The sequence below is a fragment of the Falco biarmicus genome, chromosome 13, assembly GCF_023638135.1.
Source record: "Falco biarmicus isolate bFalBia1 chromosome 13, bFalBia1.pri, whole genome shotgun sequence".
Classification (NCBI taxonomy): Eukaryota; Metazoa; Chordata; class Aves; order Falconiformes; family Falconidae; genus Falco; species Falco biarmicus.
This window is the reverse complement of record NC_079300.1, coordinates 20,701,851-20,724,944: the sequence shown is the minus strand read 5'-3', so window position 1 is coordinate 20,724,944 and position 23,094 is coordinate 20,701,851. Positions and strand designations below refer to the sequence as shown.

At 48.2% G+C, this 23,094-nt stretch overlaps 1 protein-coding gene across 5 annotated transcripts in view; it reads right to left on the bottom strand.

Moving 5' to 3' along the window:
* The window catches only part of PAX3 (paired box 3), a 79,814-nt gene extending 57,128 nt beyond the window's left edge, over positions 1–22,686 (bottom strand). For 2 of the 5 annotated variants that reach the window (XM_056358725.1, XM_056358729.1), the window contains exons 1-4: positions 22,600–22,684; positions 21,488–21,723; positions 20,014–20,143; positions 19,194–19,328 (exon numbers count right to left, since the gene is read on the bottom strand). In XM_056358725.1, the coding sequence (XP_056214700.1) occupies positions 19,194–19,328; positions 20,014–20,143; positions 21,488–21,723; positions 22,600–22,684 (586 nt within the window). Of the gene's footprint in view, positions 1–19,193; positions 19,329–20,013; positions 20,144–21,487; positions 21,724–22,599 lie in introns of all 5 variants that reach the window. The other 3 variants (XM_056358726.1, XM_056358730.1, XM_056358728.1) reach the window with 3 other exon arrangements.
* Between the last annotated feature and the right edge of the window lie 408 nt (positions 22,687–23,094).

Genomic DNA, 23,094 nt, shown 5'->3' with positions numbered 1-23,094 from the left:
CTCTAAACGACACTTTTTGGAGTGAGAAATTCTGGTCCCCAGAGAAAGTGGGTATCTTGGCATTTGTTTTCCTTCTGGTTAAGAACAGAAATCTGAGTGTGCCTCAAAGAGCAGAAAACCATACGGGAAAAATATTTTTAAATACGTTCACTTTTTCTCAAAAGGAACAACAACAAAAAATGATCAGACTGTTCATCTTCATTTTCTAAGGCTAAGAGTTTAGAAATTAGAAACAAAATTTTCAAATTAACAAATAAAAATATTTAGTTCCGTAAAATGTTGAAATGAGTGACTTTATGTAGCCTGAATTCTTCCTTGTTTTCTTCAGAACAAAACATGGCCGCAACTAGCATGATTTGAGGGAGTTTCACGCTCAGTGGACCTGCATTTTCCCAGCAGAAAAAAGTTGTGAGATCTGATGAGCACAACCTCCAAATAGTATTAAGAAAGAAAATGGCACAAAGTATGTCAAAGGACATTAACAGCGCTCACATGGGGCGGTGCCAGAGAGTGTCTCAGAGTATATAGCCTAGGTTACTAGTTACCCATCACACGGAGCATATTCATAGGACTGGGTTTTATTTGAAAGCTGGAGTTTGGGGTAGGTGGTTTGTTGTTGCTTGGGTGGTGGGTTTGGGGTTTTTTTTGGGCGGGGCATTGGTGGCAGTTTGGGAGTTTATTTGTTGGTTTGTTTTGGGTTTTTTAATTTGGAAACTTTCGTGGGTGTTGACAGCAAGTCCTTTTAGCATCAAAAGAACCTTTGCTTCGTATGCATAAAATCCTCCATTTGGATCCTCTTGCTAAGAAAAGCAGATACAGCTTTGCTTAAATAGTTACAAACGCATCTGTTTTAACAAGTACACGATTTTCTTCTGGTTACACAAGCAACATCCCTGGTCAGACGCAGCTCTGCCCCAGTACTGCCCCCACTCTCTCCACAATTGATGTGTATCTGCTGCGTACGTCTGCAAGCTTGTGCACATGAAATGTGACACACACCCGACAGGCAGAAGTTACAGAGCATCCTTCCTTAAGATCTATAAGATTTCTTAACATTACATCCAGGGGACTAATATCAGATAAACACATACATCAGACTAAAACGCGCTTTACCACCTTGTTACAGAAGCTGTATTAAAAGTGACCAGAAATCTTTCAGATTTACCCAAAAACATGGCATTGTTCATTCTGTAACTTGTTTTATATAATTAAAGATCCTCTACAAACATCAACTAATGTCCCCAAAGGAAAATCAGGCAAATAACTAAACCTTACAAGACAGATAATCCTATACCAGACAGTACATCCTACATGACCTTGCTTAGCAGAAAGTCCTCAGTTCTTTAAACTGTACAGAATTATCCATAAAGCCAGGTTCAGATCTCTGTTACACTGCTGGAAATCAAGGGACTTTGACAAAAGAACCACTCTGATTTGATGCCAGCAGGCATCAAATTCAATGCCAGGATCAAAATCTGGTCTTAAAACATTCTGTATTATGGCACTAATTCCTGCCAGTTTATTGGAACATGTATGTGGAAGTACAAATTTGTGACGCCTCAGTCCATTATTTCTTGTTTCACAAGAGTAATTAGATTAAGTCAGTATCTCAAATTATGCTGGTTTCCTCTTTGTAACCTATCAAAACATGTAAAAGGAGATTAAAAATTGTTCTCTTACTAAAAATTGAATCAGTGATACACAACAACTATAGAAACATACAGGAAAAAGGAGAGGATGGGAACTGAATCTAAGCATACTGAGCCTGATGCTGAGCTCTACACAGCTCTCTTCCTTGTGCAATCAAGGACAGAAACAGATAAATGCTAAAATACATCCTGAATATTTGCATAGCAAAAACTTGTCAGACAAATTTTCATGTTTTTATTCTATTTTCATACCTGTAAAGACTCACTCTGCAAGTGCCTGTGGCGTTTACTCCACGAGTGATGAACATCTGATAAAAAGTGACAGTAAAGTAAGAATCCCTCCTGGTCCTCAACTTTCCCCTATCTCAATCTCTGGCAAATTGACAGTGGTTTACATTAGGAGAAGCAATGAGGTAAAAATAATATCCTGAATTTATCTAGTACTTTTCCTTAGGTAAATCAGACATTTATTATTTTATAAAAATAAATAAGTACTTTGGAGATGAGAATACAGAGACATGATCACGGTCAAAAATATTATATTCAAATTGCAAGAGCCTAAAAATTTTCCGTGCAAGCGGGAACCAAATACTCTCATTTCCCAAATATGTTTTAAGCTCTGTACAGCTGATGTAAAACAAGGACAGTTATCCAATTCCCACCAGCGGTCTAAGGCTGTCAGCCCACAACAGAACTAGATTCCAAAACGCTACTCTACTTTTGAAAAACTAAAATCCTACTGACAACGCTCTACCAAACCCAAGCCTGCTGTCCCATTTTTAGCTCTAATTCCTATTTATTCTTTCACCCTTTTCCCAAGATGGAAGATAAAATTAATTGTAGCTGATTGTTCACAGACTTGATTTTCAGAGAGTTAGATGGCATTGCGTTACGCCAGAAGAAAAAACATGAATAGGTTGTGGTATTGTGCATTTGAAATTTATTATAAAATATTATCCATTCAGATGACTGTTTTCCACAACTGCATGTATCTTTGTTCTGCACTGCCTGGCGGTACAAACACCCCTTCGCTTCGCTAACTGAAACGCTCTCAGCAATGAAGCTGAACTCACACGAAACCATCAGTGCAGTGGTCACCCATCTTTTTCCCACTTACAGAAATTTTCCTTAGATGTTTTCCTCAACAGGTGTGTGAATCCTTGTATAGCAAACTTAAGCCAGACAACACTAAGCCGGTTTCTCTCGGTTGCCTTCCACTGATGGCTTCAAGGCTGTCCATAGTCCGTCTAGATATATCATGCGATGTGCTCCCAGCAAATAGTGCCGCAACTGCTACTGTTGTGGGCAAACCATTTATTTTCAGCCCAACCCTCACAGAAACCACGTTTCCTTCAAGCAGCCTGGCTGAAGCCAAGGACGCCTGAGCATGTACGACAAGGTTGAGCCAAAAGACAGAGCATGCAAACACAGATCTTCCCACGTCATCCCAAAGCCTTGTTTTCCATTCTTGAAGCCATCAACTCAAACACAATACGAAACAGTTACTGAAACACGTTGCCAGCTTCTTCATCATCACTGGTTCTTCTTCCCCACCAAATGCATCGCTAACAACGAGGGCTGCCATGGAAAGGGAATCAGATAGTAAGTCTGGCACAGGATAGAAACACAGAGCAAGCACACAACTAACCACCACCGGTCTCCTCTTGCAGCACTGAAGCCCAAATGCAGGCTAGGACCAAACATGCCCTGAGAACAGCCTACCTGAGCCTTCTCTGAAGTGCAGATAAATTGCCACGTGCTTCATGCAAAAGGTGACGTGGTGCTCTCTGCCCAAAGCTCTGGTCGACAAGCAGCTCCAAGGGGGCCCAAGCCACGCTCACTGATGCTCTGGACCGCCCCGGATGGGGGCTGGCAGAGAGGTTGCTCTCTTGCCTGTACAAGCGTTGCTCGAGTGTTAGAGCTAAGATGCTGCGATATTTATTTGTTCCAAAAAGTGACTGCCTTTCCCTACCCGCCTCCCCAGGAAGCGAACAGCCTTGAGCGCATCAGCAGGAGCGTCAGCATAGTTTAGGCTTGTGGTATGGAGCGCTCTGCAGTCTTGGGAAATCAGAAAAGCTGCTTTCTCCCTTAAACATCCTCTGGTTTCTGTGTGGTGCCTCTGCCTTTAACAAAGATTGATGGGACACATGCAGCCTGCTGAAGTAGCAGCACATATTTTTTCATGCCTCCAGAACACAGCAGTGCAGGTAACGCTAAAACTGCTGCTTAAATCTATTTTTAACCTGGGGAAATGACTCTAGATTACTGTGCTTAACATCCTGTAAATAAATTCCTAGGTGAAAAAAGCTTTTAAAATTCACAAAATTAAATGATGATGTAAGCTCAGGTTGAACTGCCAGCTTTCTCTGGATGCTATTTAGAGTTTTTGTTCCCTACCACACAAGCACCCCCATTACAAACCCTGACACTCTGCATGTATGCTGCCAGACACAAAGTTCAGTGGCTGTTTTAGTGCGCAGCAGTTATATTCTTGGACTATTAATATTAAAGCACATTGAGGATATTTTCCCACCTTAAAGGCATTTATAGTGTACATTTATAGCGTACAAGTATCTTTTGGAGGCAGAGAAATAGATCAACTTCCCTAAGAACATGGTTAGGAAACAGTTTCCCCTTCTATCTGGCATGGTGCCTTCCCAGCAAGGCAGAAGTGGAATTTCTGAGACCTCTTTATGAATAAGCAATACAAGACTCCTGAGATGGGATAGTTTAGCAGCTTCCATAAAGGCACATCACCTGGAGACAGCGACAGTTCAAGCCGGGTCCCTTGGCTTGCAGGTGACCTGCTGCCGCCCCTGCTACAGGAGGAGCGCGCCACTTCCCAGCACAAACAGCTCTCCCCACCTTACCCCCAAAAAACCTGTCAGGAAAGAAAGAGCCTAGCAAGTTTTCACTTTGGCCTTTGAAGTTCTTCCTTGGCTGACTGATGCTCGCCCATACATAACTAGAAGAAAAGACTTCCATTGTGCCGCTCTTTACACCAAGCGTATTATGCTCCAGACAAAAGCTTTCGAGTCTTAACTTTTAAACACACCTCTCTTTAGGGTGTACTGTTTCTAAGCCATAAAATCTTTTTTTGTTCATTAAAAAAAAAAAAAAAAAAAAATTAGACAGCTTTTCCCCCTCAGGCAATCTACCCTGCTTGTTAGGGGGGTTTTGTATCAATTTTTGCAAACGAATACCACAGACGTACAGCAGTTTGCAACACAACAGCCAGGTTCTCATCCACAGAAATAGTTATTTATCCCAAATATAGTCTCCAGTGGCTTATCCAGCCCAGCTTTAAACATGAAATACAGCCATTGTAGGAACTCCCTGGTTTTAGATGAGACCTGGTGAATAATCGTTCTCCCTGAAAACATCTCCAACATCTGGCAACTTGCTGCTATTTGCAGGGTCTGCGTGCTGGGTCAGGGCAGGGATGCGGGAGCAGGGCAGGGGGTTAAGCAATGAACATGCTCAGCACCTGCTTGCTCTCTGCCTGATTCTAATCAGTATTCTCCCCTCATGCCCAGGAATGGTAGAATTCCCCAGTTTCCTCAAAAAATCCAAAACTTTTTCCCCCTCAAGGGAAGGGGGGGGGGGGGGGGGGGGGGGGGGGAGAGAGAGGGAAAAAAAATAGGGTCTGACCAAATTTCATTAAAGACAATGCAAGTCTTGCCATTAAATTCAATAGGCTTTTTTGAGGTTTATGAGAATTCTCACATGCTTGACACTATTAATTAGAAGAATTAGTGTGTTAAAAAACACAAAACACAAAATAAAACCCACAATTTTACTGTTTAAAATACCCTACTGTAACAATGTCATTTTCCTTGAAACTCTAGAAAACAGTAAAAACATCAGCAACTCTGGAAATCAAATCTTGCCTTACTGCAAGTTGTACTGCAGTTGCACATCTAAAAACTTATCTTTTTTAAGACCCGTTGACAAGTTCAAGCCAGTCTATCAACTGGAACTGCCTCCTTAATTTTTTGGCTCATAACTTTATGTCCAAGTCACTAGACTATTTCTCTCTGTCAAGAAAAATCTTACCAAAGAAAGCACAGATTTCATTTTAAAAAAGCTTAAAAACAAACCAGAACAGCTCATCTCTAATCAGTGTGTATAACACAAAATCCCATCACTGAAAAATGCATTGGTGCATAAAGATTTTGAAAGCTACAGCTTTAAACTATAAATACTAGCAATAAACAACAAAAGAATGTGTGAAGCATGATTTTTGTCTCCTTTTTCTTCTCAGTTCATATTTCTATTTTAACAAGTACATTTGTAAAAAAGAAAATCCAATTTAAAAATAAATAAAATTTTTAAGCAGTTATCCAGAAGTTACGATACATTCTTAGCAAATGCAAGAACAGTGCGAGACCTGCGTGCCCAGTCACAACCACAGAAGTTTCAAGCACTGAATATTTGTGTAGAACCAAAGATTATTTACATATAATATTGAATAGACTTTCCACACCACAAATCTAAGAGAATTGCAGGCTATTCATGAGAAACTCAGCAAAAAACACCAAAAACTATGTATCATTAATTGCTGTACTCCAGTAAACACATTGTGACTCAGAGCACCAATGTAAATTGAGACACCACCTCTGAATCCATGAGCTTAATCCCAGACTAGCTATCGATCTGCTTTTGCTGTAAACAATAGTAATAAAAGTATTAGAAATAAAAATACTGAATCTTGAGCTACTTCATCAAAACACACTCACGTGCTGCTCCTAGCCAGGGGTCACTGTTCAGTGCAGAAGTGCCCCACAGCCAGGGCCACTGGACCGGAGGGCACTCACTGGCCCCCTACAACCACCCCGGTGCTCCCCAGCTCCGCAGCCCCCAAAGCTGGAAGCCTAACCACTCTTTCAAGGACAGGTTACAATCCTTCCTAGCCACAAAGCATTCATTCAAAAACATCACCTGGATTTGCAGTTTTGACAGGTGAGCTATTGCAGCTGAACCCCTATAGCACTTCTAATTTCTGGATCCCAAACATTTGGAAATACCATTAAGAGAGGAAAATATCATTGGTCCCATCCCTAACAAAAAAAAACAAACAAACAACAAACCCAAAACCAACAAAACACACAAAGATACAAAATAGATTTAGCCAAACAGGAGCAGCTGACAGACAGATCCCCTACACTCCAGCCCCTTCTCCACTGCACAAATTCCAGGATGCACAGCAACAGGAGGGAAAAAATAAAAATTAAGGAGAACGTAGAAAGTGAGAAACAACAGCTTCTAGGATCCTGTTCTAGCGGATCACAGCAGAGACCAGTAGCTGGGGAGGGGGAGCAGGCAGTTCCACCTCAGCTGGCTCCAGGCACAGGCAACACACAAAGTCATTCTACAGAGCAAATTCTACCAACTCAAACCAGCTCTCTTCCAAACCAAACACAACTCTTCTAGCACTAAGTTTGCTACGACCTCATTTTTTCTTGTTTGTGTTTAGGGGTATCACTTACTTCTAAACACATTAGTCACCAAGATCACTCTTTCCTACTCAAAAAGGGCATTAAAAAAGTTCCCTCATCCCACTCCAAAGATGCAGAACCACACTCGCTGAAGCCCAGTAACAAGACTGTTACAGCCTATGGAAAGATGCCTTTGGCAGCCCCTTTCCCACAGCTGTGGGAACTTCAGCAGCAAACCAGCACCAGCTGTGCCATCGGGGGGAAGCCACTGAGCCCAAATCACTGGGACCTAAGGCATCTGCTCAAAGAGCTGAATGTCACTAGCTGCAAAACACCACCTACAAAGCACAACTGTGACAACAACGTCACCTAGAGATCACAGCAGTCCCGGGGAAGATTTAAACCTCACATTTAAAAAAAAAATTAAAAAAAAAAAAAAAAAAAATCACTTACAAGCCTCCCAGAAGAGAAAGGCAGAGCAAGAAGCTCCCCAGGCTGGAAACCGGGCAGCACCAGCTCCCACCTAGGCTGGAAGCCACCCTTGAACTTGAAAGTACTGCACGCAACCATGAACCCCACGGCCTCCCCGCGCTGCTTTGAACTCACAGAAGCACAGTGGGTCTTTTAACCAAAGGACCCAGCCCCGCAAAACAGGTCCCAGTACCCCAGGGGCATGCCACCCCTCAAACCCCTGGAGGCTAAAATGGGAAGAGTAACAGAGTAAGAAAACAAAGTGCATCCAAAAGTGTTCCCCCTTCACCGTCCTAGGAAACCCATCATTCTGCCTGGCTACCACATGCCAGCCAAGGGCCAAAAAATAAGCACCAGGTGGCCAGTTTCTTTAATAGAGTGACTTTTCTGCATGCTAACACCCAAGACTGGAAACAGATGAGCCCCTGGTCTGCTCTTCGACCACCTGGAGAATCTTTTTTCCCCCCCTTATAGGACTTTTCTGGAATGTTTTATTTTTCATTTATAACAACCATTAATCAGGATTCAGATACTAGATGTATTGAGGACTCTTAATACTCTAATTTCTGTCTCTAATATACTCTTCCAAGGCTGACAAGTCTGTTCCTGATGTCAGATTAAGAGAAACATTTATGTCATCAATCATCGTTCCATCTTTTAAACTGCCAGCGTGGGAGAAATACAGCAACTTTGAATCCTGGCTTGTTTTAAGTTCCTCCTCAGCCAGGCAACCTCTACGAGTTTGGGAAAAAAAATCCCTCTTTATGCCTGTGACAGCATAGGGTTTGGGAACCATCTGAATTAGAGCTCCTGATTTCTTTCCCAAAATTTCACTGGCAGGGCCGATTAAGATCAAAGGTTGCGGGGAGGCGTGCAGTTTGGGGGGACAGAGCCGTGCCTCCCCGGGTGATACCCTTCAGCCAGGGAGGAGGCAGAAAGCAGATGGAGCCAGCAGCACTGCCTCCCATCCCCATCCCGCTGGCACTGGGGGAGCAGATTGGTTACAGAGCTTCTTGCAGCACAGCGTCAGGGGGGTTGTTTGCCTTTTTTTTTTTTTTTTTTTTTGCTAAATCATGTGTTTGAAAATTTTTGAGTGCAGCCCTCTAAAACAGCTCTTTTTAATTTGCTCTGCTTTTAACATTTTATTTTAACTACACTTCCCTGCCATGACAGATCTCTTATTTACCAGTGAAAATAGATGTTTAGTGCTATAAAGCCTAGCCAAGTCTGAGAAAGTAAGTTCCCTCAAACCTGAAATGTAATTAAACTTCCATATTAGGGCCACAGTCAACTTGAAGCAACCTGCACAGCCCCGCTGAGAGCAGGGGATTGTTCAGATGTAAATGACGGTACAATTTGGTCTCAAGAAAGCTTTTAAACAGAGATGGGAAAGGAAATAATAAAAAGATAAACAAAATGTCTGCTGCATGCAGCCATTTTGCATTTTCACCAGGAGAAGTGACCATCCCGAGAGCCTGCGATGTCCTCGCTGCTTGAGTCCCCGCTGGGCACCAGCTCAGCGCAGGCTGGCCCGTGTCACCTGCCATGGCACACACAGCATGCGGGCTCCACGCTGTTTGGAAGAGGTGGACAAGCAGTTTTAAGGACTTTTTAAAAGGTAGCACTGTATTTGTTGGAAAAAAAATTGTGGGTGCTAAAGCAACAGGCATTTGTGTGCTTTTCTGTAGGGCTGCCAAACATTTGAGCATTTTTGCTTGATCGTGTTGATTTAAAAGGGAGCGGGTCCAATCGACTGTGCTAAACCATGGATGAACCCACAGGGCTTTTTCCTAACTGCAACATCTATTGTACGATCTTCTAAATAGACTCCTAAATGTTTTCTTCTATATTTTCCAGTTCCACAGACAGCAGCAAAGAACGCACTTAAGCTATATACCAGTCACATAATAGCTACCATAGGCAGCAAGACAGGTCAGAGCACAGGATGCCTTTCTCTGCACTGCAAGTGTTAAAAATTTTAAAGAAAAATGTACAGAAAAATTTGTAGACCTGCCGCCCTCCAAAATACTGCACCATAAAGGTTTGATGAGTATATACACTTAAAACATCGCTCCTTGTGTAAACAGTCCATAGGTAACTTCTCTGGTTTTGGTGAAGCTGATAGAAATGGATAAGTTAAATGTGCAGGATGGTAATTATTTGAAACTGTCCCTTCTTACATGTAAATACTGATGATCTAATTCAGTGTTTGCTCACACACCAGCATCAGTCTATCAGCCACAGCAGAATTAGTCTTGATTTATGCCTTGGCAAATGGAATGCACAGGATATTTATTTCTCCCCACCCCCAAATCCACACTTTGCAGGATTTCATTGGGAAAATGGGAAAATAACATACTTTCCATTTTCACATTTCTTTAGCTAAAAGTTTGCCACTTCCCTTTTTTTTGTCAAAACACCTCCTTTCTGAAAACAACTTATTTTGCTGTTCATGAAACCAGTGGAAACCTGACTTCCACCAGCTAGTCCTGTGCAGGCTTTTTCTTGCCACTCAGCCTGACGGCAGGGACTGGGTAGGTGTCAGTGTTCACTGGGACACTGATCCCCCCCCAGCTCACACTCCAGCCCTTCGCACCGGATCAAACAACCAGCCCTTAGGTCAAAACGGAAAGGAACTCCTGCCACACCATCTTCGGTGAAAAGGGATTTTCTGTGGAAGCACTCCCTGCCACCCCGTTAGCCTGGTTTCTATAAAACCTGTCTATGTTCTTCTCCACCGTTCTGTGAGCCAAAGATGATGGGAAGATGGGAAGCAGTTTTAAGCCCAATTTGGTTACACTGAGCACTTTGGTGCTACTGCCTTGCAGGGGGTACACAGGTTATACATCGGTTACATTTTTAACAGAGTGTAATTTTGCCAGAAGAACTGTAGTTGTTATTGCTTTTCTGGGCTGGTATATGGAGCAGATCCCAATTATATTGGCATGAGCAGTCCTACTCATTTAAATACAGTGAATAAGATTTGACGGGGGCTGAATAAGCTGTCTGCTCTCAGACATGTCAGCTGCATACAGTTTATTCCTCATACTATTCAAACCACAGTGATCTATGTGACTTTATATCTGATAAAGAAATTACTACATACTCGTTGTCGGGTCAGACATCCAACATGAGGCATATCATAAATACAAAAATCCTTGAGACAGGTCCTTATATGGGCTTCTGCACGATATAAACATTGGTCATGTTTGGCAAAGTCTACACCCAGGCAAATATCCATTTAAAAAAATAAAAAACAGTAGAATGTCTATCACTGTCCTCCTCACTGCAGCTCTCCATGGAAATGAACAAGTTAGAGTTCATGGATTTTAAGGAAATTTGTGCCTAAAACACTTTCAAAGAATTTTAACTGTTACTCTGGGGCAAAATGTCTCCTAAAGTAGCTGAGTACTTGTGAAGTATGCACAGACTGGTATTTTATTCAGCAATAACCAGAGAAAACGAAAACAGAGTGTATTTAAGAAAGGGAATGATAAAATGCTGATTTAAAAAAATTCTGGTTTAGCCCCTTACTCTGCTGTTTGTCACTACAGCAGAGGAGGCTCACCCACATAAAAATCAATGCCACACCAGGAGAGGCTCTCTGGCTTTACCAGAGCCTTACTACTGTTTGTGAAGCTAAATTTCTGTGTCCAGATATGCCAGTGGAAGCGGCGGGACCTGGATCTAATGCTCACATACCCTACAATTCAGATGAAACTTCATATCATAATTACAAGCCAACGTAGCACATCCAGATTGCACAGCCTCTTATACTGAGGATGTGGTGGAATGCATTTTACTATCTCTGAACTAAGTACAGCTTGCTGTAATGCAACAAGGAGCTGATTATTCTCAAGGATTCTTGCTCATTTTTCCACACAGCCTGCCTGATCCGACTTTGCCCCCTTTTTTGAGGAGGAGCAGTACAACTGTCCTTGTTGAGGCAAGGCAGGTCCATAAAATCAAAACTGAAGAAAATGCTGCAAGCTAGTTTGTGTCCCCTGTATACTGACAGCCCGATCTGGACAGCTGGCTGACTCCTCAAACTCCCTTTCTTTTACTGGCAGCCCATTTATCTCCTATGTGATTTGGTATACAAAGACAACTTTTTTTTCCTTTCCCCCTTTAGGCTACACTCAAAGATTACATGAAACAAAATTAGTTTTATTAAAATTAAGTTAAATACCATGTATTTTACTTGTTGTAATAGTAAAATTTCACTGTGCATCGTACTCCAAAAATAGATTCAAACAAAGCCAAATCCAATAATGTTAAAGAAAAACTCCCCACAAAACTGAGAGTGTACAGTGCATACATCCAACAGACCATGCAAAATAAGGATTCCATTCAAATTTCACATCTCATTAAAGACAATTTGGCCATTAATCCATAGGGGTTTTAGAGCAAAGAAGGATTTTCCAAGACAGATAAACTGAAATGATCCTCCTTTGATCTCCGAGGTTAAGAATCAGCAACAATGGAAGATGAACAAGGGGCAGAACTACTGGCCTTTTTATGTGCCACAATAGCATCGGCAAACAACTACTTAATCAATATTTGGCCAGGGACACTGAAAACTTCCTTTTCAAATTTTAATTCCTTGTTGTAAAACAACTGTAGGGCAACCAGCAAGATAAGACATTAAACTGACTGCTTAATTGCCTTTTACTGTCTTACTAGTTATATATGCACATTCTTAATAGTTCGTGAATTTACTAGGGTGAATAAATGACCTGTCAACAATTACATCAAACTCCACTAACTAAATAATCTCAGCCATGACACACTTTAACTCTAATGTGTCCTCAGTGAGTTTTAATTTCATTATGCTCCACTTTTTTTTTTTCTAGCCAGAGTGATTTAAACTGAATTAGTTTAACAGCATGTGGCAGGAGTACTCCAGGGCAAGTAAAGTAAAAAGCCCTGCTCACACTACGCTAAACAAGGTCTTATGGTGAATTATGTTACTGTACATCATTTTTATTAGCCGGAGAGCTCAGTGCTTGGAGAACACTTGGAAGTGTCCTGCATTTTTATTTATATATTTTGCTCTTTCTCTAGCCCCATGTGTTTGTTACATAGGATTTAAAGTGACATTTACATGGAGAAATTCACATTGACTGGCTTCCTCTGATTTATTGCTTTGCGTTTCACTCAATTTCTTCTTAAATTAACCAGGGAGCACTTTGTAGTTCTGCTTCATTTCCCAATGCAGTTTTATTACACAGCTCTGGGGACTTGCGATAATTTATCACTATCAACTTTATTGGCTTCCCTCATCTCAACCTTGTTCCAACTCTTATCAATAAGTAAATCTAGTACCAAACTAAACCTTCCCCAAGTAAGTGTTAGATAAAAGCCTTGTCTTTGATACAACTGGGAATTACTTTCCAAAATCAGACCCTGTGATAAAATAATGTGTTAAGGGTTTCATCAGCATCAACTTCTCCTTTCAGCGTTAATTTCTAATTGGTTTTTTTATCTAATTAAAACCTCTGTCTGTCTGCCCATCACTACCTCCCTGTAAACACAAAGATCCTTGCCCTTGATAAGGGTTTTGCCAGAGAGTTTCACTCGGGATTAGAGTCACACTCTTGTTTGGTGGGTACTTTCTATTAACAGAATAGAACAAATTCAGGCCCCATTCCTGCCTGCCCCAGCCCACGTGAGTAACTTTACACACATGAATAGGCCCTTTGAGTGGGGCTCCTTGCCGTTACCCACGTATGACAGTCTGCAGAACTGGGGGTCTGACACCCGATCCAGTAAATCCATTTTACATCCTAAACCTGAGGATTTTCCCCAGAGCTGCAGTTGCTCAGCACATTACAGAGCTGGTTTCAAGAAAAGCCTGATCTCTACCATGGTAAATTCCTGCTGACGTCAAGGATTTTGCAATTGTAGGAGAATCCAAAAAGGCAAAGATAAAAATCACATTCTTGGAGCAAGTCCTAGCCACACCGAAGTCGACCCACCATGTTTCTTGCCTCAGCCTTTCCAGAACAACACTGTGTAAATCTAATCAACTGTCAGAGCTACCAAATAAGATGCAAACTTGGGTACAAATTCAAGTTAACAGAGGTGAAGAAATCCTGATATTTGCTAAAATAACATTTGCCTTTGTTCTAGATATATGCAATTAGAAGAACTGGAAAGGATGCCCGCAGCAGTTCTGTTTGAATAGGCGCTGACTCTTTTTAAGTCAAAGAAAGTGTCCCTAAGATGGCAAAACATGCAACCCCATTAATGAAATCATGATTGCAAGCGAGGGATATGATGTTTCTGTAATTACTTCAGAGCGCCGCTGCTATGCTGAGTAACACCCTTTGTTCCCACAGCTGGAAGTATTACCAGTGCTTATGTAAGGCGATTAGCGTGCAGTTAGTCTGACAATTAGCACTCTCCTCAAAGTCCCCAAGCTCGCCTTCAAGACAGGAGGGCATGGGCTGCTCCCGGCATCTCTGGAGCAGCAAACCCCACTCTCAAGTCACTCAAAACACAAACATTTAGCACCTTTCTGAAAACGCTCAGCACGCTGGGACATGGCTTTCTGGCTTGATGGCGAGGTCATTATTGATCGTTGAGGTCATCAGTTATTATTATTAGCTCAGAATAATGATTTGGAAGCAGAAGCCTGGCCCAGAGCCCCACAGTGATGACCGGTCAGGCAGAAGAAACAAAGCTGTGGTGGGGGCTTGCGTGGCATCACCTGCACCCATCTGCACCCATGCAGCGCCTGGCGCTTCTGTCCAGGGCAGGACTCTCACACGCTACTGAGATATGAGGAAAGAAAGGGGGAGAAGAGACAGAAAAATCTGTTAGTGTTCTCTGCCTTGAGCCAAATCCTGGAGTCACCGGGGAGTTTTTCTTAATTAAGCCCTATTTTCTTGTCAGCTCTGAGAGGCTCAGAAACAAAATTCTGTTCAAGTTACACAAGGCGATTTCTTAGACCTGCTGCTGACCAAATATGTAAAGTACTGTATAAAATTCCAGTCTCAAGAAGATAATTGCCTGCAGCCACAGTCATCGCATTTCAGTAAGTGAATCTTTACTGGGCACGCTGAGCCAGGGAACACATTGTGCTTCTCAGCCTAAGACACAACAGTATTTCACACAGCCAGTAAGTCCTCTTACCGCTGTGCCCTGGGACAAGCTGCTGCAGCAAAATCCACACGAGCCCTACATCAGAAAATCGCAGCCAAAACCTAACTCAGCACCTGCCTCGTCCCATGCACCGGCCACTAACCCAACAGCCTATGACACAGAAATGAATGGCACAACTCAAAAGTGGTATCTGGTGCCTGCATGTTAATCCCGTCCCTTAATAAACTGCCTTTATTAGTTTAACAACCTAAAAATAACCGGCTGCGTGATACTGACCAACCCTAATCAAAACATCTGCAAGCCCATCTAGCCCCAGCTACCCTTTAGATCATGTGCCACCACTTCAAAGCCTGTGCATCAAGTCAGTAATTGTAACATTGCATCTAAATATTTAAGCTAGGGGCTGGTAGTCGCGTGTCCCATTTACAGTCAGCATCTGTCCTCTAATTCCATTACAGTACAAAGCAAAAATGTTTCCCAAAACTCACAAACAGGAAAAGCATCACACAGCTAGAGAAGCAGCAGCAGCTTGAACTTTCTAGCTGCTGAGCAGGGCTTTTGTGCTAAGGTCCTTCCCCCCCACCCCCCCGCTTCAAACGCCCCACATACACACACAAAAATAGGGGTGGTGCCGAAATTGTATTAATGTGAGCCTCAGGCACACAGAAAAAAAGAAAAGAGGAAGGGGAGGGAGAGGGGGGAAGGGTTTGGTCCAAGATGAAAGTAAGAGGGAAATAAAGGAGGCAATTTAGTCTGCTGTAGCCTGAATTGCTCTCAGTACAGCCAAGGGTAGAGGCTGGGGATGAGTAGGGCCCTTTTTGGACGGGTGCGCATGACTGGGGGAGGATCCGCCAGGACAGGGCCCGGGGGCCAATTCCGCTGGCCGGGAACAGAGGCCCCCTTTGAGGCCGGGCGGGGGGGTCCCGGCCCCCCCCCCCCCCAGCCCACTCCGCCCGCTCACAGCAGCCCCAGGAGCAGCCCTACACCCCATCGCTTGAGCACCACAGCCACCGGTTTCTGCCAGCAAACAACAGCTATCTGATGGAGGGGGTTATGAGATTAGTCAGCAAACCATGCCGCACACAACTCCCGTGAAAGGTACAAGCAACTCCCTCTTCTGTAGCGGTTGTGCTAAAAATATGCCCTGATGTGCCATATAAAGGCACAAAAGTTCTTCTCCCATGTTTGTTATTTATAGCTTATGCCTTTAAGAAAAATTTATCACACATGCAGAAATACAGATATGCCATTATAGATTTGGGTGCTTCCCAATAGGCACTGTGACAATCAAGATTGCCTTTAAATATAAGCCCGAAGTCAGGGTAGGGGGTGACACTGACAGAAGTGCCGAAATACAGCAAAGTGGGCTGTGCACATAGCATCTGTAAATGCCGGTGAGGGAATCATAGTTAAGTGTCCATGAACAGAGGCTGAAACAGAATCACAGCAGGGCACAGGGAAGTTTACCTGCATTTATATATGTGATGGGAGAAATCCCAAGCCACATGACATACCACTTCTATTGCACATTTTTCAAAACAACCATGTTTCTCTTCTCTCTAGTCCTGCTCTGCTCTAAGTACTCCCCAAATCTTGAATTAGGTACCATTAAAACGACAACTGTTATCCTTGCCCTTGGAAAAAAAACATCTTTCCCCAAGCCACCCAAATGCCCATGGCGAGGAGGGGATTTCGGGCAATGTCAGCAAACACCCAGCACTGTGTGCTCCTGAGCAGGGGAGCGATTCCCTGCTCCACACTCAGCCCCAGGATTTGCTTTCTGACCTGTCCCACAGCCTTCCCTTACGTCTCCCTGCACCCACACTCCTGCTACCGGAACACCTTGAGCCTCTGAGACCAGAGCTATAAAAATTACTCATATTGCAAAAGACTTCAGGCTTTTTTCATGCCGTAATGTGAAGTGCTCCCATGGAGAGCCCTGCCACACAAGGGTTTTGCTGCACACCACCGGGGTAACCTTCGGATGTCCTGCAAGCAACCCGAGTGTCAGAGAGGGCATCCAAGGCACCCTGTCAGCAGGCACCCCCTGCCACAGCCTTGCAGCCAGGCTGGTGGGCGCAGGCAAATATGATCCTGCAGCATCAAAATCCCCAGGAGTGCTGCCAGTTATTTCAGTAAGAGAGCAGGATCTGACCTGATGACTTTTATAGATGGAGTGAAATCGAAGCTCCTCTGCTGGCAATGGGAGCTGAAGCAAAACCTTTTTGTTGGCCAGATACACCAAGTAGTGATGGACTTATTTTACAGCTATTTTTTTCTTGTCATGAGCTTACTGCTGTGTCGTCCCTGTAGTACCACACTATACATAAGGTATGTGTATGGTAACAAATCCTTTCTCAAGCAGCAGCTCTCACACCGCAGCATCCCAGCCACCCCAGTAATAAGATTAAGCAACAGCTTGCTAGTCAAGGAGGGGGAGCAGGCGTTGCTGGCGGGGGGGGGGGGCGGGTTGGGGAGAAGAGCACACTCTCCCTCCAACTGCCAAACCTTCCAAGGCACTGTCACAGAACAGACGGGATTATCAAGCGGCCGTTTGCACGGAACTGCTCGACCACATTCATGCAGCAAAATCCTGCATGTGCAAGGACAGGATAGGGCTGCGCTACCCCATTTAGTCAAGGGGAATTTTGCCACTGACTGAACTCAAAAGCAAAGTAGGACACTTGTGTCCACAGAAAGCGAGGAGAGGGTACGCAGGAGGGCAGAATGCAGTTTCCTCATACAACTGTGGTGGGGGCACAAGCCAGCCCCCCCCTTTGCAGCAAGGCCAGCCTCAGCGCTTTCCCCACAAGAGTCTCGGGGCTCCCCCGGGGTTGGAGGGCAGCAGCCGTTTGCCCAGACACTGATTTATGGCAGATCAGGAGCCCCACTTTAAAAAGCGGGGACTCAAAGAACAGGAAGACTGTTTCAAAGAGAAGTAGAGGGGTGGGTTATATCGATAATATTTTTTCTCTTGCAGTCTCAATTAATTACTCTTTGTTCCATAAAGCAGGGAGATTATCAAGGCTTCCTATCTTCTGTTTCTAATCTCTGTTGAGAAATTCAGGAAGGCAGAAACGCTAGTTATTTCAACAACTAGGGCACCGAGTTTCCCTTGCTGCGCACCCCTCTCGAGACAGTCCTCTGCCGAAGGAGATACTGGAGGAAGCTCTGAACTCATCATACCGGGGCAGCTAGACTGCGCAATCAGACTGTGCTTTCTGGCCTTCACCTTTGACTTGGTTAGCATCTTCTGCCTGTTTGTTTTAAATACATCTGCACAAACACAGACAGGCAGAAGATGAGGCTTCCCTGGAATCTTTAATAACAGAGTTGAAAACCAAGTTTCGGGTGTGCTTTTGGGTTTGTTCCTGCACAACAAGGAGATATCCTACTGTTAAAGAACAGGTTTTGGTTGTCCTTCCTGAATGGCACTTGGCATCTCTAGATGTCTAGAAATGCTAGAAACATTTTCTAGGTAGAAACAGCTACTTTTTCCACAGCAGAGTCCATAAAACTGCGTGGAGCATCAGCTATTAGGGGCTCATTGAATAATTCATCCCTCATTGCAAGCCCATAATGTCTTTTCTCAGCCTTTTGTGGGGCTGTTTTCTCTTCTTTTCTCCTTGAATTATAAAAAGGTTGCCTTCTTTTGTTCACATCAAGCTGCTGCTAGCTGAAGCTTTGTCTGTGCAAAGCCAAAGTGTGAGTTTCAATGGACTCCCCCCTCTTTGTTTTCCAAGTTCATCTCCAAGTGTAGATTGTGTATAGAAGGCCTTCTTTGTAAAAGCTGGAAAAGTTGTACAAATGTTTGACCAGCTCATTTGGTACTTTTGTCTCGCCTTCTCCAGTGCCTGTGCCTGTGCTGGGCAGCCACTTCCAGGCACAGGCCGCCCAGCTGAGCCCTTGCCTGCCCCTCTGCTCCAGCCTGGCCGGGGCGCCGGGCACAACCACAGCGGGGGCAGCAGCTGCCTCCCCCCTGGAGCAGCACTTTACCTCCGCCTTGTTCAGGTTGCAACCTCCTCACAGCCCCGGCCAACCACCAACACAAGATTTTCCCAGCGGTTTTAAGAGAAAGAATGAAGTGCACAGCTCCCTGCCCTGCATGCCGGCCACAGATACTCAAGAATCCACAGCCTTTGGCTACATCCACCTCTCCTGCGGCCTTTTGCTTGGCTTGGGCTGGGAAAGCAGCCCCTGCGTGGCCGGGCCAGGGGCTCTGCAGCCGGCTCTACCCCTCCCCTGCTCCCTGGCCTCCTTCCCTACTATTGAAGGCCAAACCAGTGGCAACCCCCATCTTTGCTCCCACCTCTGCACCATTCCCACACATTGCAGGGTCGTACCGGTGGGGCAACGGGATGGGATGTGCTAGCCACCTTGTCAGGCTAGCTCCTCGCCTTACACCTCCTGCTGCACCGGCCTCAGGACAACCTCCGGGAGCAGGGGAGTGATACCCACCAGCTCTGGGGCTGGCACTGGCCAGTCCCAGGGCTCCACGGAGAGCAGGAGGGAGGAAATGGGACTTTACCTCTTTCACTGAGGATGCCATCAATGCTGTGCTTGGCCTTCTTGTCACCTTCCTCCACCTCCTTCCTTTCCAGCTCGGCCTCCTCTTCCTCGCCTTTTCCAAACTTGCTCCGCAGGATGCGGCTGATGGAGCTCACTTCGGGGGGAGCGCAGAGCTGTGACCGGGCTCGCCCCCAGCAGCCCCCCGCGGCAGCCGGGCCGTGGAGCCGAGCCCTGCATCAGTGCCGCTGTCCCACATCCCCCGTCGTCATCCCTTCCCGTCCCGTCCCCCCCCCCGGCTGCTGCTGCCAGTCGGGACTTTCGGTAGCGCTACCCGTTCCCCTCCCCGCGGGGGTTTCCCGAGGCACCGTCCCGCACCGCACGCCAGTGCTGGCACAGAGGCCCCGCAAGAATTTTTCCCCCCCCCCCAGGCTCGGGCCGTGGGTGATGAGAAAAGCCCACGGCTACCCGCACAAACACCGCCCGGCTCCGCAGCCCCCCCCCCGCCCCCGTCCAGCAAGCAATCCGCCGGCACCGGCACCGGGAGCTGCTTCCCGCCTTCGCTTCCCAGCTCCGGGTCCCCGGCGAGCCCCGAGCCGTCCTGCGGCAGCAGCCCGGCGGGGAAGCGGGGGGAGGAGGAGGGGAGGGGGCTGCAGTTGCCATTTAATTGAAAACACCCCCGCCGAGAGCAGGAACCCTCCTGGGACGCGCCTGCCGGCACCAGCGTGCTAACGCCGACGGCTCCACGGGCACCAGCCCGGCCGGGGCTCCGCTCCCGCAGACTACAGGGCTGCCCCCGCCGCCCCCGCCGGCCCTCGGCCCGAGCCCCCCGCCGCCCGTACCTGACGGCACCGTGTTGCGGTCACACACCCCGTCCTTCAGCAGCTTGTCCCGGATCTCCCAGCTGAACATGCCCGCGTTTTCCCGCTTGTATTCCTCGATTTTCTTCTCAACATCCGGCGTCGTCACCTGCTTCAGTGAAGACAAGGCGAGCGGGCAGGGTCTGCAGGGCCGGGAGCGGCCGCGGGAGCCCGGGCTGCCGCCGCCGGGACCCCCGGTGCGGCCGGAGCCTGCCCGCCGCCCCGCCCCGCCGCCAGCCAGCGCCGACCCCGCTCGCAACCCCGCCGCGAAGCACCCCGGGGCCGGGCAGGTTAAAAGTCAGAGGGGACCGAAGAGGCACCCCTGGGCCGGCGGAAGGCACGCAACCCCCGGGGGAAGGGAAACCTCCCGGGAATTCCACCGGGGCTGTCGGGGAAAGGTGGGATCGAGCCCTCGGCGAGAAAAAAATCCCGAATTAGGCAGCACCGGCTGCCGTGCGGCAGAGAAGAAAATCCCGGGGAAATTAGAGGAGGGGTCTCTGTCAGCGAAGCTCCAAGCTGTGGAAGTTTCGGCTGAATAAAGTTTGCAGCGCCAAAGAAAAAGCGGCGTGACCGAACTGCCGATAGGTCCGAGCGCCGGGGGTGCCTCCCGTGGCCTCGCCAACGTAAAATCAAGCCGAAACCGAACGAAACAAAGGTCTCCCGCCTGGGAATAGCCTTTCGTTCGGCTAACACGCTTCTAAAAAAATCACCCTTCTAAAAAGTTACCTCTAGTCACCTAGACTCCCTAACACCCAAAGGGAAAGTTCGGGCATTGCTACCTTAGAAGCAACAAAGGGGGTAAAAAATGTAGCAGCAACTTGCGACAGAAACTAAAGCCTTTACTTCGCTTTTGTGGGAATGAAAAGCTAGAGGAGGGGGAGGCTGATCGGAAGACAAGAATCCATATTTGCACTATTGTGAGCCCAAACTTTTCTAGCGGTGTAACTCTAAATACACGCAGCTTTGGAGCGAGCTGAAAAACGCGCAGAGGAAGAGCAGGAGCAGCAGGCAGGCGGACAGAAACGCAGGTCAAGTTTTTGCGCTTCGCAACGAAAGAAGCGAGGGCCCGATCCCGCCGCTCTGGGCAGGCCCTGCCACCGGAGCGATCGGTCCCCCGGCCGCGCCGGGCGTCGGGAAACCACCCCCCTCTCCCCGCTTTCGTTTGAGAAGGTATTTTTCCAAATTGCATTTTCTGAATTGGAAAAAAAAAATTAATTGCCACGAACTCCCAACAAGATTTTTGAAAGCCTCGGAAAGTTTCAGAGCAACAGGCGGTGCCGTGAGCTGTGCCCGGTGCCTGGCTGCGCCCGACCCCGGTCCCCGCACGGTGCCCCCGGTCCCCGGCCAGGCTGCCGCCTCCCGCCGGCCGCGGCCGCCCCGCGCTCAGTGCCGGTCGGGCCTCGCTCCCCGCCGCGGCCGGGGTTTGCCCGGCTCCGGGCGGGCGCGGGGGGCTCACCTTGGGCTTGCTGCCGCCGATGGCCCCCGGCCGGATGGAGCCCGTCTCCTGGTACCTGCAGAGAATTTTGGAGACGCAGCCGTGGGACACTCGCAGCTGGCGAGAGATGACACAGGGCCTTATGCCATGGTGGGCCATCTCCACTATCTTGTGTCGGATATGGTTGGGTAAAGGCCTGCCATTGATAAACACTCCTCCGAGCTGATTGACTCTGCCCTGGCCTAGAGGAGTAGAGACTAGAAAAGGAGGGGAGGGGAGGCAGGAGGGGGAAATGGCGTTAACGTCTCCTTCGGATCCTGCTGCGTCTTTTTTTGTTATTGTAGTTTTGTCGTTGCTTTTCTGTAAAAGGCAACTCGCCGCCCCCCCACACCCCCCCGCCGCCCGCCCAGCCGCCCCGCAGCGCGCCCGGAGCCCGCCGGCTCCCGCGGAGCCCTCGCTGCCTCCCCGGCGGGCCGGACGAGGCGGCGGCGGGGTGGCTTCACCTGTTGCATCCGCACCGGAGCCGGGGGTCAGGGCTCGCCCGGCTCCCGCGGCGCGGCGGGCCGGTGCGGGACACCCGCGCCCTGCCCGACCGGCCGGGGCGCGGCGGTGGGGTCCGCCCGTCCCCCCCCCCGGGGCCGCAGCCTGCGGGGTCCCGGCGCTCGCGGCTCCCGCTCCGCCGTTCGCCCCGGGAGTGCCCCCGTCCCTCGAGTTCATTTCGATTTCGTTCGCGTGGCTTTTATTTAATTTAAAAAAAAATTTAACTTTTTCCTCACTTTTCCCCCCAACTTTGGGCTCCCCAAACCGCTCCCTTCGCTCTGCTTAAAAAGCGGGTTGAGGCTCCGCTGCGCCGCCGAGCTCCCGGCCGGTTCTCCCCGCTCCCGCCAGTCGGAAGGGACGGACGGCGCCCGGGGTGCGAGGCCAGAGCCGCCGGCCCGCAGCCGGGCCTGCCCGCAGCGGCCCCAGCCGTGCCCGTCCCGGGACGGCGGCTCTGACAGCCCGGGGGCGCGGGCCGCGCGGGCCGCCCGGCTGCGCTGCGTCCGCCGGCCCTTGGCGGGTGTCGCTGCGCCCCGGCCTCCCAGCACCGGGCAGCCCTCCCGTCCCCGAGTGGAGCAGCCCGGGCGCGGCCTTACCTTCCAGCGGGAACCCGCTGCGGGGGTAGTTCTGCCCGGCCCCGGGTCGCATCATCCTGGGGACAGCTCCAGCCAGAGTTGTCATCGCGGCGGCTGCCCGGCAGGGTTATATCCAGGTGAGGGCTGATCTAGGAGAGATCCGCGCTGTCAGCCGGTCCCACCGAATCAGGAGTGGTCCCGGGAGGGGGTGGGGGATGCCGCCGGGGGGCGGGGAGGAGGCAGCTCCGCCGCTGCCCCTTTGTCAGTGACCCGCGCTGCCCCGCACCGGGAGGGCAGGGGCCGGGGCCGGAGCCCCGCCGGGCGGCGAGGCTGGGCGCAGGGGCGGGCGGGGGCGGGGGGCGGCGGCGGCGCTGTCCCCGGTGCGGCGGGGAGCGGCGGCCGCGGGGCCGGGAGCATTTATCGGCTCCGTCCCCGGCGCGGCTCCGCGGCGGCGCCGCCGCGATTGGCCGCCGCCGCCCGGCCCGGCCGCGCCGCCCCCGCTGATTGGGCGAGCCA